The following is a 17,140-nucleotide window of genomic DNA, read 5'->3' as shown; positions in this document are numbered from 1 at the left end:
CTTTTACCAATCTTCCCTGACCACACAGCCTGCAAGAACTGGGCACGTATAATTCTTGTAATCAGTTCTATTTATTTAATACCTGTTCAATACCATCTTCTTTAAAAAATGTTCGTAAGAAGCAAATAAAATCACCAATAGTGCTGCTACCAGAGATGAACCCTGTTAACATTTTGGGTATTTTCCCCTAGTTTTTTTTTCTCCTATATATGATTTTATAGAGTCAAAATCTTACTGTATATATAATACTGTATCCTGTTTTTTCCCTTAAGTTTATTGTAAGCCGTACGTAGATAGTATTTTTAAAGTTACATAATATTTCATAGAATGGATTAATTGTGATTTATTTATGTTTTCTTTTTCATGTATATTTTTCTCATTATTCCAGTTAGATTATGAGATTATCAAAGAAAGTCACCCTACTGTATCATCCCCTCTTCCTACTTAAGTGCCTGTAGAGAATATTGTATATGATAGATGCTAAATAAATATTTTTGGTTGCTTCTGTTTCATTCTAAATATTATAGGGGCTATTTGCTATAGGAGACTCCAAATGTGTTATTTGCAGATTATCAGAATTATTGCATCACCCAAATCTTTCCATCTAGGAAAAGGGACCCCAGGGAAATCTATGAATGTATTTTAGGGGAAATCTTAAGTCCTCTGAAATTCCATGAGAATTTTTTGAGCAAGCATTTGTGCGTTTTTCTCTAGTTTCACTAGATTCTTGAAGGAGTCCTTTAACCGAAATATCCACTGATCCAGAGATTATAGCCCATCTGGAGGTAGGTCTATTAAACTTATCTAAAATTTTAGAGATTTTCTTTTCATTTTTCATTTTTCTTGGTTTTCAGGAAGGGATGAGACCATGCAGCCTGCAAAACCATCTTTTCTTGAATATTTTGAACAAAAAGAAAAGGAAAACCAGATCAACAGCTTTGGCAAGAGTGTACCTGGTCCACTGAAAAATTCTTCAGATTGGAAAATACCACAGGATGGAGACTACGAGTTTGTAAGTAGTGTTGGAAGTAAATGGTTATGTCTTTGGGGCAAGTTATTTGAAACATCACACATTCAATTACGTCATTTCACTGAAAGTGCCCAAGCATTTTCTTATGCATTTTGAGTCTCCTAAACCATCCCTGACAGTGTCTGCTGAGCTGAAGGACAATGTTTTGATTGATGTTTGAGCAGTTCTCTGGTCCCTGATTAGTGGCATCTTTTTTGCTTTCAAAATCCATATTCACTTTTTCTTTTTGTCCAGTTTGAAATTGTTCATGGTGAGAGAAGTGTTCAATCATCAAATGAAATTGCAACTGTCTTTAATAGTTTATTTGGGGTTTTGATTTTATATTTAAGAATTAGATTGGAGGGTGATTGACGCTGTTTTGTGGTGTCCTTGTTGTTTTGCTAACTATTCTCCTAATTTTAACCCTGCTGAAAGGATTATTCTCAGTTTTTTCAGAAGATGAATATATAATTATTCCAGTTTCATATGAAAAACTGGATGTATTTTCCTTTCTCTACTGTGGAACATTTTCCCTCAACCATAGACATTTATTAATGTTCATAGGAATTTAAGGAGTAGAGCAATAAAAATTTTGGGAAAAAGTAAGCTAAGGAGTCTGCATTTTCTTCTTGACTATTACCAGTAAAGATTTTTCTCTTCAGGAACTTTTTATTTTTACATTCTTAAATTCTGAAGTTTGATCCTCATCTGTCATAATTCCGTTGTTTATAAAAGAGCTCAGATTGGGCATTGGGCTTGAACTCTGATAGACCCGTCTAGTTCTGGCTTTCCACTATACTACTGACTGGCCTAGAGGAAATGATGCCATTCTTCCGTAACTTAATTTCTACTTTTATAAAATGGCGGGAATGTTATAGTTTATACAACTAATGGTAGGGATCCTTTGAGGACCAGAATAACTCATCTGAGGTTAGTCACTGAACCCATGATAGAATCCAGGTTCATTTGTTTTATTACTTGTTTGTTCATTTACTTACTTATCCAGTGTTGTTATTGTTGTTGGTTTTTGTTTTTGTTTTTTTTTGAATGTCATGTTTTTGACACTATTCTAGGGATGTAGTCATTAACAGAACAGCCAAAAATGCATCCCTCATGGAGGTTTCATTCTAGGTGAAGGAAAATAAGTATTTAGTATGTCAAATGGTAGCAAGTATTGTAAAAAATATAAAGCAAAAGGGAGGTTAGGAGAGAGAGAGAGAGAGTGTGTGTGTGTGTGTGTGTATGTGTGTGTAGTTTTTTAAAAACAGAGTAGTCAAGGAAGTTCTCATTGGTAAGAAGATGAGAATGTGAACTATGTAAATATCCAGAGGAGAGATTTTTAGGCAGTGGGAATAGCAGATTCAAAGATTCTGAGGCAGAGACGTGGCTAGTGTGTTTACAGAACAACAAAGAAACAGTATGTTTTGGAATGGCATCAATAGGATGTGCAGCAGGAAATGATATCAGAGATATAATGGAGGGCGAGATAATGTAGGGCTTTTTATGTAATAAAAAGAACTTTAGCTTTTACTCTTGAGTGGAATGAAAGACTATTGGGAGGGGTGACTTGATCCTATTTATATTTAAAAGGTATTATTCTAGTTGCTATATTAATACATTATAGGAGAACTAGAATTTCTGAACACAGGTGCAGTGTTTTTATTTACTATTCAAAGGTAGCCAAATATGGGGCACATCTGCTACTATTCCCCTCTTCTAGGCCTTTGACACCCATCTTTTCCACTGAATCAGGGTTCAGCTTCAGAATCCTTAACACAGTGCACCAGGCTGCCACTGCTAATCAGAGTAGACCTTTGAAATTTGAATTATTGTGCATCTATTCCATGTTGCCTGTATAGTTGTCTTCAACATGTGCATAAGGACTGATTTCTCAGTTTATCCAGTCTTCAGGCAAAGATGTTTAACTACTGGGTACCAAATCACATCACCATTGTGATAGAATGTTTGAGAATCCTCAAATCTGTAGTACTTCTAAGCCCAGTTTCCTTGTTTTTAAATGTTACAGATTTTGAAAAACCAGTTACTTTAATCCTTTTTAATTTTTAAAAATCTTGTTTATGATATTTTTAGGGTACATGTAATATTTGAGTATCTGTTCATGATGTGTAGTGATCAAATCAGAGTAATTGGGATATCTATCACCTTTAACACTTTTCTTTGAGAACATTATAAATCTTCAGCCATTTTGAAGCATACAATAAATTATTAACTATAATTTTCCTACTGTACTATTGAATACTAGAACTTATTCCTTCTCTCTGACTATATTTTTGTACCCCTTAACCAACTTCTCTTCATCCCGCTTTCACCTCTTTCCCAGCCACTGCTAACCATCATTCTTCACTCTGTCTCCATAGGATCCACTTTTTTAGCTCCTACTTGAGTGAGAACATATGATATTTGTCTTTCTGTCTCTGGCTTATTGTAACGAACATAATGACCTTCAGTAATATCCATATTGCAATAAAAGAAGCGACAACATTTCTTTCTCTTTTCTGGCTGGATAATATTCCATTGTTTGGATACCACATCTTCTTTATCCGTTTATCCATTGATGGACACTTAGGTTGATTCCGTATCTTGGCTATTGTGAATAGTGTTGCAATAAATAGGAGAGTTTAGATATCTTGTTGATATATTGATTTCCTTTCTTTTGGATATATGCCCAGCAGTGGGATTGCTGGATCATATGGTAGATGTATTTTAGTTTTTTTGAGGAACCTCTATACTGTTTTTTATAATGGTTTTGTTACTTTACATTCCCACCAATGGCGTATGAACATTCCCCTTTCTCCACATCTTCACCAGCGTTTGTTATTTCCTGTCTTGTTGATAATAGCCATTCTAACTAGGGTGAGATGATATCTTTCTCTCTCTTTTTTTAAGAGACAGGGTCTTGCTTATTCTCCCAGGCTGGAGTGCAGTGGTGCAATCATAGGTCACTACAGTTTCAAACTCCTGGTCTGTAGTAATCCTCCCACCTCAGCCTTCTGAGTAGCTAGGACTACAGGTATAGACCACCATGCCTGGCTGGTTTTTAAATTTTTTGTAAAGATGAGGTCTGGAAATGTTGCCCCAGCTCATCTGGAACTCCTGACCTCAAATAATCCTCCTGCCCAGGCCTCCCAGAATGCTAGGGTTACAGATATGAGCCACTGCACTGGCTCTTTCATTGTGGTCTCAATTTGCATTTTCCTAATGATTAGTGATGTTGAGCATTTTTTCACATACCTATTGCCCATTTGTATGTCTTCTTTTGAGAAATGTCTATTCAGGCCTTTTGTCCAACTTTAATTCTAATCATTATTTTTGGATCAGTAGTTTCAGCATATAAAGAATTTATTTCTCTTTGCCACAGTTTTCTCATACTAAGATCATTGGCAGGAAACTTGTTTTGGTGGGCAAGCTACTTATACAGAGGAGCTTTAGTAGGTCTTTAGAGAAAGTACTTTTTATTTTGGAAGTAGATGACTTCTAGAGGGAGTGGGCCCATGGCACACAGTGACCAGGTTAGCACATTGCATGACTTGTATTACTCCTGAGACTTTCTTCTAAATCTGAGGTCATAAACTGGCAGGATCCAGCTCACAGACCTTTTTGTGTGTTCTATACGGTGTATAAATTTTTAAAATTAATTGCTTATGTTAAAAACTTAAGAGATTTTACACAAAGTGTTGGATCTCCAGCTTATTTTGAAAATGTGAAAGATCTGGCTACAGTAACCTATATTATTGGTTAATGGTTGTCTGGAGCTGAGTGGTAGCTGCCCTCTTTAGCTAGGACCTCTCTAATTCTTCACACTATTTGGCCTACTTCACTCATTCGTATTAACTGTCTGACCTGTCTGGCACTTAGGGGCATTTGATATTGGGACAATTGTTTGGATTTATATGTGCTTGAGCCAGCCCATTCTGATATAACATTCTACTCTATTTGTACCTTCAGAGTGTCAAGATAATTTACTTATAAAAGTCTCTTACAAAAAAATGTCAAACTAAGAGATAAAAGAAAATTGAGATGAGAGATACATGAGCTGCTCTACCAACAAAGATCAAATGAAAACTGTCTTCATTGTTGATATTCTTGTTACATAGCTCTTACCTTGATCCCAAAGCAAGCATTTGAAATAATAGTCTAGAACAGTGGTTCTCAAAGTGGTCCCAGACCAGCAGTGTTAGCGTCACCTAGAGACTGTTAGAAAGGCAGTTTTAAGTTCTAGGGTACATGTGCATAACATGCAGGTTTGTTACATATGTATACTTGTGCCATGTTGCTGTGCTGCACCCATCAACTCGTCAGCACCCATCAACTTGTCATTTACATCAGGTATAACTCCCAATGCAATCCTTCCCCCCTCCCCCTTCCCCCCTCCCCATGATAGGCCCCGGTGTGTGATGTTCCCCTTCCCGAGTCCAAGTGATCTCATTGTTCAGTTCCCACCTATGAGTGAGAACATGCAATGTTTGGTTTTCTGTTCTTGTGATAGTTTGCTAAGTGATGGTTTCCAGCTGCATCCATGTCCCTACAAAGGACACAAACTCATCCTTTTTTATGGCTGCATAGTATTCCATGGTGTATATGTGCCACATTTTCTTAATCCAGTCTGTCACTGATGGACATTTGGGTTGATTCCAAGTCTTTGCTATTGTGAATAGTGCCGCAATAAACATACATGTGCATGTGTCTTTATAGCAGCATGATTTATAATCCTTTGGGTATATACCCAGTAATGGGATGGCTGGATCATATGGTACATCTAGTTCTAGATCCTTGAGGAATCGTCATACTGTTTTCCATAATGGTTGAACTAGTTTACAATCCCACCAACAGTGTAAAAGTGTTCCTATTTCTCCACATCCTCTCCAGCACCTGTTGTTTCCTGACTTTTTAATGATCGCCATTCTAACTGGTGTGAGATGGTATCTCATTGTGGTTTTGATTTGCATTTCTCTGATGGCCAGTGATGATGAGCATTTTTTCATGTGTCTGTTGGCTGTATGAATGTCTTCTTTTGAGAAATGTCTGTATAATAATAATAAAAAATAAAATAAAATAAAATAAAATAAATAAAAAAAAAAGAAAAGAAAGAGGAGGAAAATGGTGATCAAAAGAAGGCAAAGTTTTGAAGGACTTAAGAAGACGTGAAGGGGTAACAAGAAATTTTTGAGAAGGAGAAAGAATGAAACCTCACTGGGATCATGCAGCAATGTGGGGTGTTCATGCAGGCAGTCAGCCCTAGATGCCTCAGTTGTACTGTTCTTTTCCATATTCTTCCATATTTTGCAGATAGTAAAGGTACGTAAAAAATGTATATTGAAATAATTTGTCAACTGCATTAAGAATATACTTTGTGATTGCCCAAAGAGCTTGATCCTCATATAATTTGAAGGAATTATGAATTTAATGGTTAGAGAATATGTAGAAAAATTGATGTTAATTTGTTATATCCTTGATAGTTTTTCCTGTGAAATCTTATGGATGTAAATAAAATGATTCTTTCATTAAAAAAAAAAAAAAAAAAAAAGAAAGGCAGTTTTTCGGGCCTTACCCCAGGCGGATTGAATAGGAATATCTAGGGACAGCACCCATTGGTGTTTTAACCTGTCCTCCTGGTGACTCTAACCCACTAAAGTTGTTCTAAAAGGTTTTTAGAGTAGTATATCTTTATATACATTTCTTGTTTTCTTTTCTATTAGGTACTATAGAAATTCAGAGATAAGAATGTATTTCTATTTTATTAACATTGTATGATTTTTAAATTTCCTTGTTATTCCCCTTTTGAGTTTCCTATACTCTTATTGGAGGTACCAAAGAAGCACATAAAATATGGAAAATGTATGTTTGTAAGTGACATCTGGCAAATAAAGAGCTAGTCGTTTGAGTGAAGAAAGTTCTGAATAATCTCCTGAAAGCTTAACGAAGGATATGTGTCAGACTTGCTAACATGTTTCCCTTACAATCGCTTTTTGTTTTTTTGAGATGGAGTCTCACTCTGTCACCCAGGCTAGAGTGCAGTGGCGCGATGATCTCAGCTCACTGCAACCTCCCCCTCCTGGGTTCAAGCACTTCTCTGCCTCAGCCTCCTGAGTAACTGGGATTACAGGTGCCTGCCACCACACCCAGCTAATTTTTGCATTTTTAGTAGAGACAGGGTTTTGCTCTCTTGGCCAGACTGCTCTTAAACATCTGACCTCGTGATCCACTCGCCTTGACCTCCCAAAGTGCTGGGATTACAGCGTGAGCCACGGCGCCCAGCCTCCCTCACAGTCTCTTACAGACTTTACGATTTCTAGACAGACAGTATTTAATTATGAAAAAAGATAATTCTGTTTCCTTCTATGAAGGGAATTGCTGTTTTCCAATGACCTTTTTGCCCAAAATGGCAAATAGGAAGTAATTTAATCAGGAGTAGCAGAATTTTATACTGACAAAAACTTCATATTTTCATCTGAAACTGAATATTTGTCCCATTTCTAAAAGTGAATTGCCTATTTGCCAAGTTTAGAAACCCCCCCCAAAGATTTCTAATAATGTTTAAGATACATAGTGATTAAAATATAAAAGGTGCTTGAAAATGCAATAGTCTCTAAAATTGGTATTTTGTATTCTATTAGCAGATCACATTTTTGGAAAAGAATGTAATATTTTATGAGAATTCAGACCTTCCCATTTTGCCATTCAGAAAGCCACAAAAGCTGGAAACTTAAATCCAGTTTGGCTCATGAATCTTCCAAAAGCACACTGTAATATTTTAGTTTAAGATAACCTGGGCTGGGTGCAGTGCCTCACACCTGTAATCCCAGCACTTTGGGAGGCCGAGGTGGAAGGGAGCTCGAAACCAGCCTGGCACATAGTGAGACCCCATCTCTATTACAAAAGTAAAAAAAAGAGATGGCCCAAATGCCAAAAGTGGTGAACAAAACAGACCAGGCCCATGTTCTCATGGAGTTTACAGTGAAGGAAATAGACTTTAAGCTAGTACCCTAGTAGATATCAGTTCAGGTAATAATAGCGAATTTTTTTTTTTTTTTTTAAAGCACAGTAAAGAGATATTGTAAGAAAAGGCCTTGTGGAGAGACAGGACATTCAGCTGAGACATCAGTGAAGAGGGGAAGCAAGTCACGGGAAGGTAGGGGAAACAAGTACAGAGACTGTGAGACAGGTCATAGATTGTGTGTAGGGAAGGAAAGGAGTCCATTGTGGCTGGAGCCGAGTGACACATGGGATAGCAGTTTAAATGTAAATACATCAGTAATCACAGTAAATGTGAGTGCACTAAAATCTCCTATTAAAAGAGAAAGAGTTTGGATAAAAATAACAGTCAAATTCTGGCTAAATGCTGTTTATAAGTGATGTAACGAAAAGAAAATACAACCGAAAAGTTTAAAACAGAGGAATGGAAAAAGATACACTAGGCAAATACTCACTAAAATAAAGTAGGTGAAACAATATTGATACCAAGTGAGGCCAAGCATGGTGACTCACGCCTGTAATCCCAGCACTTTGGGAGGCCGAGGCAGGCGGACCACGTGAGGTCAGGAGTTCGAGACCAGCCTGGCCAACGTGGTGAAACCCCGTCTCTACTAAAAGCACAAAAAATTAATTGGGCATGGTGGCACACGCACCTGTAGTCCAGCTACTCAGGCGGCTGAGGCAGGAGAATTGCTTGAACCCAGGAGGCGGAGGTTGCAGTGAGCTGAGATTGTGCCATTGCATTCCAGCCTGGGTAAGACAGCAAGACTTCATCTCAAAAAAAAAGAACAAACAAACAAACAAAAAAATTCAGATGAAATATAATTTAAGACAAAAGAGTGTTACCTGGGAAGGATATGTTTTATACTATTGAAAGGTATACTTTATCTAGAAGATGTAAGTCATGTACCTATATGAAACATATATTTATCCCAAACTGATAGAAATACAAGGAGCAATGAGAATACTGCAATTATAGTTTCAAATCAAGAAGACTTAAATATTCTTCTCTCCAAAACTGACATTTCAGTTAGACAAAAAACTAACACAATTAACAACATTGATAAAACAGAAAATAGACAAAATTTCTAATATATATGAAACTTTAAAAACATGGAATATTCGTAAAACAACTATGTTTTATTCTTTTTTTATCTTTATTTTAGGTTCGGGGTACATGTGCAGGTTTGTTACACAGGTGAATTGTGTGTCATGGGGGTTTGGTATACAGATTATTTCATCACCCAGGTAATAAGCATAGTACCCCATAGGTAGTTTTTCGATCCTCACCCTCCTCCCACCCTCTGCCCTCAAGGAAGCCCTGATTTCTGTTGTTCTCTTCTTTGTGTCCATGTGTACTCAGTGTTGAGCTCCTACTTACAAGTGAGAACATGCTGTATTTGGTTTTCTGTCCTTGTGTTAGTTTGCTTAGGATAATGGCCTCCAGCTCATCTATGTTGCTGCAGAGGACATGATCTTGCTCGTTTCTGTGGCTGTGTAGTATACCACGTGAACATGCACCACATTTTCTTTAGTCTGTCATTGATGGGCATTTAGGTTAATTCCATGTTTTTGCTATTGTGAATAGTGCTGCAGCGAACACAACACATGCATGTGTCTTTATGGTAGAACAATTTCTGTGCCTTTGGTTATATACTCAATAATGGGATTGCTAGGTTGAATGGTAATTCTCTTTTAAGTTCTTTGAGAAATCGACACACTGCTTTCCACCATGATTGAACTAATTTACATTCCCACGAGCAGTGTATAAGTAATCCCTCTTCTCTGCAACCTCACGAGCATCTGTTATTTTTTGATTTTCTAATAATAGCCATTCTGACTGGTATGAGATAGATCTCATTGTTTTTGATTTGCATTTTTCTAATGGTTAGTGATGTTGAATCTTTTTTTCACATGCTTATTGACCATGTGTATGTCTTATTTTGAGAAGTGTCTGTTGATGTCCTTTACCCCTTTTTTAATGAGGTCATTTGCTTTTTACTTGTTAATTTGTTTAAGTTCCTTATAGATTCTGAATATTAGATCTTTCTTGGATGCGTAGTTTGCAGAAATTTTCTCCCATTTTGTAGGTTGTCTGTTTACTCTGTTGAAAGTTTATTTTGCTGTTCAGAAGCTCTTTAGTTTAATTAGAACCTATTTGCCAATTTTAATTTCTGTTACAATTGCTTTTGTTGTCTTCATCATGAAATCTTTGCCAGGTCCTATATCCAGAATGGTGTTTTCTAGGTTATCTTCTAGGGTTTTTATAGTTTTAGGTTTTACATTTAAGTCTTTCATTCATCTTGAGTTGATTTTTGTGTACGGTTTAAGGAGGGGGATCCAGGTTCAGTCTTTTGCATATGGCTAGCCAGTTATCTCAGGATCATTTATTGAATAAGGAGTCCTTTCCCCATTGCTTGGGTTTGTCAGCTTTGAGTAACTATATTTTTTTTTGTTTTTTGTTTTGAGACAGAGTCTTGCTCTGTTGCCCAGGCTGGAGTACTGCAGTGGCGTGATCTTGACTCATTGCAACCTCTGCCTCCTGGGTTCAAGTGATTCTCCTGCCTCAGCCTCCCGAATAGCTGAGATTACAGGCACCTGCTACCACACCTGGCTAATTTTTGTATTTTTAGTAGAGATAGGGTTTCACCATGTTGGCCAGGCTGGTCTCGATCTCCTGACCTCAGGTGATCTACCCGCCTCAGCCTTTCAAAGTGCGGGGATTACAGGCGTGAGCCACCATGCCCAGCCAGTGTTTGAAAGGGTTAAAAAAGAAATCTCAACAGAGAAATTATTCAGGCCACGTTAGCTGACTATAATGCAATAAAATTAGAAATTAACATTAAGAAAGTAGTCAAAGCCACTTTATCCCACCTGGAGATACAAAAACATATTCCTAAATCTTACTTTAAAGAGAAAATAAAAATATAAATTATAAACAATTTAGAAATGAATAATAAGAATTATACAAAATTCAAATCCCTGTAATTCAGAACCCGTGGGAGGCAGTAAACAATGGCACTTAGAAGAAGATTTATAGCCTTAAATGAAGTTTCTTTTTAGAATACAAGAAAGATTATAAATAAGTTAAAAATAGGATAAAGATAAAAGCAGAATTTAATGAAATAGAAAACAAACCAGAAAGTTGAATGGTAAAAACCAACAGCAGGATATTTGAAAGGACCTGATATTTGTTAGATTTGATCAAGTTAAAAAGGAAGAGTGTGTCTATAAACTGCAGTAGGGGAAAGGCGAGAGAGAGAGTTACTAGAAACAGAATATGGCAGCATGAACAGAGATTATTATTTATAATTTTATATTATTAAATTTGAAAACTTAGATAAATAGATGTTTAAACATTATGCCATATTTACTTCCCATGTGGAAGTATAACTGCATAAAAATATGGAAGATACTTTTGAACAAGAAGAACAAGGTTGATCTTATTCTTCCAGAGATTAAAACATACCACAAACCACAATAATGAAAGCATTGTGATGTTGGCATAAGAATAGAACATAGGCCAGGTGTGGTGGTTCACCCTGTAATCCCAGTACTTTGGGAGGCTAAGGTGGGAGGATCACTTGAACCCAGGAATTTGAGATCAGCCTAAGTATCATAGTGAGATCCCCATCTCTACAAAAAAAAGAAAGAAAAAGAAAAAGAAAAAATTAGGTGAGCTTGGTGTTACATGCCTATAGTCTCAGCTACTTGAGAGGCTGAGGCAGGAGGATCTCCTGAGCCCAGGAGTTTGAGGCTGCAGTGAGCTAGGATTGCACCACTGTATACTACCCTGAGTGACAGATTGAGACCCCATGTCTTTAAAAAAAAAAAAAAAATTCAATGTTACAGAGTAGGATTGAGAAACATGCCTATGTATGTATGTGTGTGTGTGTATATATAGTATATATAAATTTTTAAAAAATATACACCTTTCTTGGATGCATAGTTTTCATATATGAGTGTATTATATAATGATAAACTACAAAATAATGCAAACTGTAAAATTTGTGTAAATTAAAAAAAACACAAATCATGCTACCATTTCTATGTCTATGCATATATACAGCTGCATAGATAAAAAAGACAGCTTCTAAAAATAACTTGAAAGTCATTACCTGTGGAGAGAACTTTAGTTTAGCTGTCTTTACACACAGAGAGAATATATTACTATATTAATATATTACTTGCTTACCTTAAATAAATAGAGCGAGATACATTTTTAAACTTTCTATTGAGATTTTTCCTGGTTTTAGTCTAAATAAAGTTAACCAGGACTTACACAGATTAAGAGAACCACAATACTTTTCAGTCAGTTATCAACTTTGCAAGTATTGGTGATTATTAGCTTTCAGTATCCTTCGGTTTTAGAGTAAATTTCCTGTTTATTCAAATGAAGTTGCTTTCAGATTTCTTATGACTTCTTCTATAAAAAGAGTTGATAGTAACTGGCCCCCACATATTAATTCAATCTATGTTTATTGAGGTTCTCTGTGTGTACTATGTGTGAATCGATAAGACTACAAGCTCTTTTACAGCCTTCACTTTATCTTACCCGTCTTTGTATTCCTAACACCTAGCAATTGCCCGGCTTAGAGTTAGCACACCATTTTAAATTAAACTCAGACATAGTCTCTGAATTCATTCATTATTTAATTCAACTACTAATTGAATTAAACTCAAATATAGTCACTACCCTTAGAGAGTTTATGAGGTAGCGGAAAATAATCAAGTGATTTTAATACATTATACTAATGATAGTTACATGTATTGAAAATTTACTATGTGCCAGGCATTACATATGTTACCTCATTCTCAGAACCATCCCATGAGGTAGGAATGTTGTTATTGCCATTTTAGGGGTAAAAAAATAACTGAGGCTTAATAGGAAGAATAAGTTCAAGAGATTTATTGTACAACATGGTTACTAGTTAATAAACAATGTATTGTATTTTGAAAATCACTGAGAGAGTAGATTTTAAGTGTTCTCACTGCAAAGAAATTATAAGTATGTGAGGTAGCACACATGTAAATTAACTCAATTGAGCCATTTCACAATGTATGTACATACAGTATCTCCTTATGAGGTTCACTTTATGAGGTTTCAGTTACCCACTGCAGTCTGAAAATATTAAATGGAAAATTCTAAAAATAAACAGTTTCTAAGTTTTAAGTAGCATACCATTCTGAGTAACACGATGAAATCCTGTGCCATTGCGCATCATCCCGCCTGGGACATGAATCATCCCTTTGTCCAGCATATCTGTGCAGTACGCGGTACCCACTCCTAGTCACTTAGGAGCCAATTTGGTTATCAGATCACCTGAACAGTGCTTGTGTTCAGGAAACCCTTATTTTGCTTAATAGTGTCCTCAGAGTGCAAGAGTAGCGATGCTGGCAATTCCAGCTTGCCAAAGAGAAGATGTAAAGTGCTTCTTTTAAGAGAAAAGGTGAAAGTTCTTGACCAAAAATGAGGGGGGAAAAAACTATATGCTGAGGTTGCTGAGATCTATGGTAAGAACAAATCATCCATCCATGAAATTGTGAACAAATGTGAACAATGTGAACAAATGTGAACCTTCCATCCATGAATTGTTGTTGTAGTTGTTCTATTTTATTATTAGTTATTAAGTTCTTAACTGTAATAACTTTATAAAATAAAACATCTTTATAGGTATTTACATATGGGAAAAAGCTTAATGTATAGGGTTTGGTACCATCCACAGTTTCAGGCATCCACTGAATGTATCCCCTGTGGATAATGGAGGGACTACTTTATTTCAAAACATCGTGTTGTATACAATAAATATGTACAATTTATATTTGTCAATTAGAAAAAAAACCCTGACACTAAAAGGGGTGGTTGACTACAGTTATACAGTTAGTGATACAGTGAGGATTTTAACCAAAGCAGTTTGGCTCCAGAGCCCATCCTTTTAACCATCTGTACTGTGTGGCATTTTTCTAGGCTGTTCTGGTAAGTTCTATCCATAAAGTACATAAAAAAGGGGCTGTAGGAGCCCAAAAGAGAGAGCAAGAACCCCAGGGAAGGCACCAATAAGTGTCATTGGAAGTGTGTTTTGAAAGATGAAGTGTGTCTGTGGAGATACTAAGGAGTGTGGCATGGGGCCAGGAAGTACTGAGTAATTGAGCTGGAGCATTACCAGTGTGGATGTGTGGGAAAAGTGAGGAAGGGAGAGAAGGAGAGAACTTCAGGTGAAGTAAATTAATGCCCAATGTACCCTTTTTTGCTGGAAATATTTAGTGCTCTTTTAGATTTTTCCTTGGTATATCAGAGAAATTAAAAATAGAGTCCTAATGCAGCACAGAGAGCTGATATCCATCTGAAGTTGTGTGATAATGGGTCCATCAGGATATAAAACCACCAAACCGTTAATTCAAAATTAATTTGATAAAAGTAACAGAACCTGAACAAAATTGATTGTTTGGATTCCCTGGATAGTTGTAAGCCATTCACATGGCTTTTTGTGGTAGGGAAGAATACATTTTAGCCCTGAGGTTTTCCCAGGAGGCCGATAACAACCTATGATTCCATGAAACTTTATCTTAACCATTCTCTCCTAGATCAGGGCTCCAAATCTGATTGTAAGTTGAGATTTCTTTGGGTTTTACAAAGAAGCTTTACTGAATTGTCAGAACATAGTCAGTTACTCATTTATTATTAAATTGTACTTTTTGCTTTTGGCCGTACATATTAGAAATCAGACACTTGGTGGGAGGTAAAAATTATTACTACCTTATTTATAATTTGAAATCATGATTGATATGATAGAAGAGATGCTTTATTTGCCTCTGCTTAAGTCAGTACTCTCAAGAATGCATCTTGATGTTTTCTGGGAGCTCAGTTATCTACAATTTGAAACTTTATCTGCCATTTCATAGAGACAAAATAACTCTCCCAAAACATTCTTTGAAATTATTGTTCGTTTTTTTCAAAATGAGTCTAAAAATTAGTGCATATTCTTACATTTACTGGCCTTTAATGGTAAGGTAAAATTTAATGTCCCATTACTCAGTTACAACAATCACCAAGTCAACTATTCTTGTTTTATTTAATCCTTCACCTCCACTATTCACCACCCACACTGCTTGTTTTGAAGCAAATCCCAGGCATATACCATTTCTAAATATTTCATATTTATTTATAAAAGATTAATAACCTTTTAAAAATATAATTATAATACCTTTATCATACTTTTACAAATTAGGAGTAATAAATTTCCTTAATGCCAAAAAATGCCTTGTTACTGTTTAGTTTCCTGGATTTATGTAGATATTTTAGCTTGTTTGAATTAGGATCCAAATGAGATTTATAGGAAGTTGGTTGATATGTCTCTTAAGCCACTTTTAATTTAAAGCCCTCCCTTTCTGCTACCCTTGCTCATGTACTTTGAGATACTGTTGGAGAAACCCAGTTGTTATCCCATATAGTTTCCCTCATTCGGGATATTGCTGATTGCATCTAAGGGGTCTTATTTAATATGTTCCCTGAGTTTCTTATAAATTGGTAGTTTTATCTAGAACAGCGGTCCTCAGGACCCCTTCATACTTATAAACATTATTGAGGACCCCAAAGGACTTTTGTCCATGGGAGTCATATCTACTAATATTTACTGAATTAGAAATTAAAACAGAAAAATTTTTAAATAATTTATTTACTTAAGATAAGCTAATTATACAGTAATGTATTTTTTCTATGAAAAATGACTATTTCCCGAAAACAAAAACAAATGAGTAAGAAAAATAGCATTGTTTACAATTTTCAGATTTTTTGACTTACACAGATAGATGATCATATCTGTTTTGCGTTCAGTCTGTTGTAATATATTGTTTTGTTTGAAGTACAGGAAGAAAGTCTAGCCTAGCAAAAAGAGGTGTAGTTGAAAAACAACTATTGTAATAACTGTTTAAGATAGTTGTGGATAGTCTTCTTTGACCCTACACCAAAACTCAACAAGTAGTGGTTTCTTATAGGTTAGTTGCAATGTAGAATATGAAACTAAATTCGTGAAAATTTCTTACTGTGTATATTAAAATTCATTAGTGTTTTAAAATTTTGAGTGGAACTTTTACTCACACGTGATTTTGTAACATCATGCATTGGGCATTTGGAAAATGTTGGTTCATTCAGTTACATGGATCTTCTAAATATTGGTACATTTCATTAAGCAATATTAAAAAAACCCCCACATTCCTTGAAGTTATGACCAGTTTCATCAGAAGAGTATCTAACGAAATGTAGGGAAGTTGTCAAGCTCACAGTGGTGGATTCAAGTTTTCCGGAATACTAATTTTCATTTGAAGGTTTGAATTTTATCATCAGCTACAACACTCTTAGTTGTTTTCCTTTGAGTGACAGACTCACTTTTTTCATTTCTGAGAAAATGTCTGCCAGATACCCAAGTCTGAATACTCACAATTTGTCATTTTTTTGTGTAAAAATGGTGCTCTGTGGAAAAAAGCAGCTGGTTGAGCTTGCAGCTCAATTGCACAAGTGCTTTGCTTCAAAATGACCATTGTATTTCAGTCACAACAGAAGTGCTATATGTGGACTTCCCGTTTCATCATAGATATTATTAAAAAGACATGAACTTTAATAAAATTAATCCTTTTTTACTACTTCATCAAGGACATTCTTAAGGGTTTTTAAAAAACTGTAGCCAGTGACTGTAAAGAATGCAATAACTGCTAACACTGGTGCCACTCTTTTATTTATACTGAGGCTAACAGTTTTAGCCCCCACTGCTTTTGTATGACCAGTGCAGATGTCAACACAGTAGAAAAGTCAAATAGTGTCTTAAGATTAATATTAAAATAGTTTGGTCTTACAGAGTCCCCTAAGAGTGTGTCAGGGATCTTCCAGGGGTCTGCAGGCCAGACTGAGAATTGCTGATCTAGAAACTTGATCAGAATCAGGTTCAATTTTTTTTTTGGCAAGGGTATTTCATAGGTGGTATGTATACTTCCATCAGAAGGTTCATAGTATCTGGATATATGGTCATTTCTCTTTTTCTATTGTTGGAAACCAGTAAAGGTCTTTGTCTGGATGCCGTTTCATTAGAGGTTACAAAGTGGTGACATTTGATCATTTCTTCTCCATTTACCAATTGAAGTAAG

At 35.8% G+C, this 17,140-nt stretch overlaps 1 protein-coding gene across 3 annotated transcripts in view; it reads left to right on the top strand.

Annotated features, from left to right (window-relative positions):
* STK4 (serine/threonine kinase 4) overlaps nucleotides 1-17,140 on the top strand; it is a 107,518-nt gene that overhangs the window by 51,912 nt on the left and 38,466 nt on the right. For all 3 annotated transcript variants that reach the window (XR_001007944.1, XM_011997615.1, XM_011997616.1), the window contains one exon: nucleotides 855-1,012. Coding sequence is in view for 2 of the 3 variants with exons in the window: in XM_011997615.1 (XP_011853005.1) it covers nucleotides 855-1,012 (158 nt within the window). In the remaining variant the exon portion in view is untranslated. The remainder of the gene's footprint in view (nucleotides 1-854; nucleotides 1,013-17,140) is intronic.

Source organism: Mandrillus leucophaeus, unplaced genomic scaffold (genome assembly GCF_000951045.1).
Source record: "Mandrillus leucophaeus isolate KB7577 unplaced genomic scaffold, Mleu.le_1.0 Scaffold544, whole genome shotgun sequence".
Taxonomy (NCBI): domain Eukaryota; kingdom Metazoa; phylum Chordata; class Mammalia; order Primates; family Cercopithecidae; genus Mandrillus; species Mandrillus leucophaeus.
This window is presented reverse-complemented; position numbering and strand designations above follow the sequence as displayed.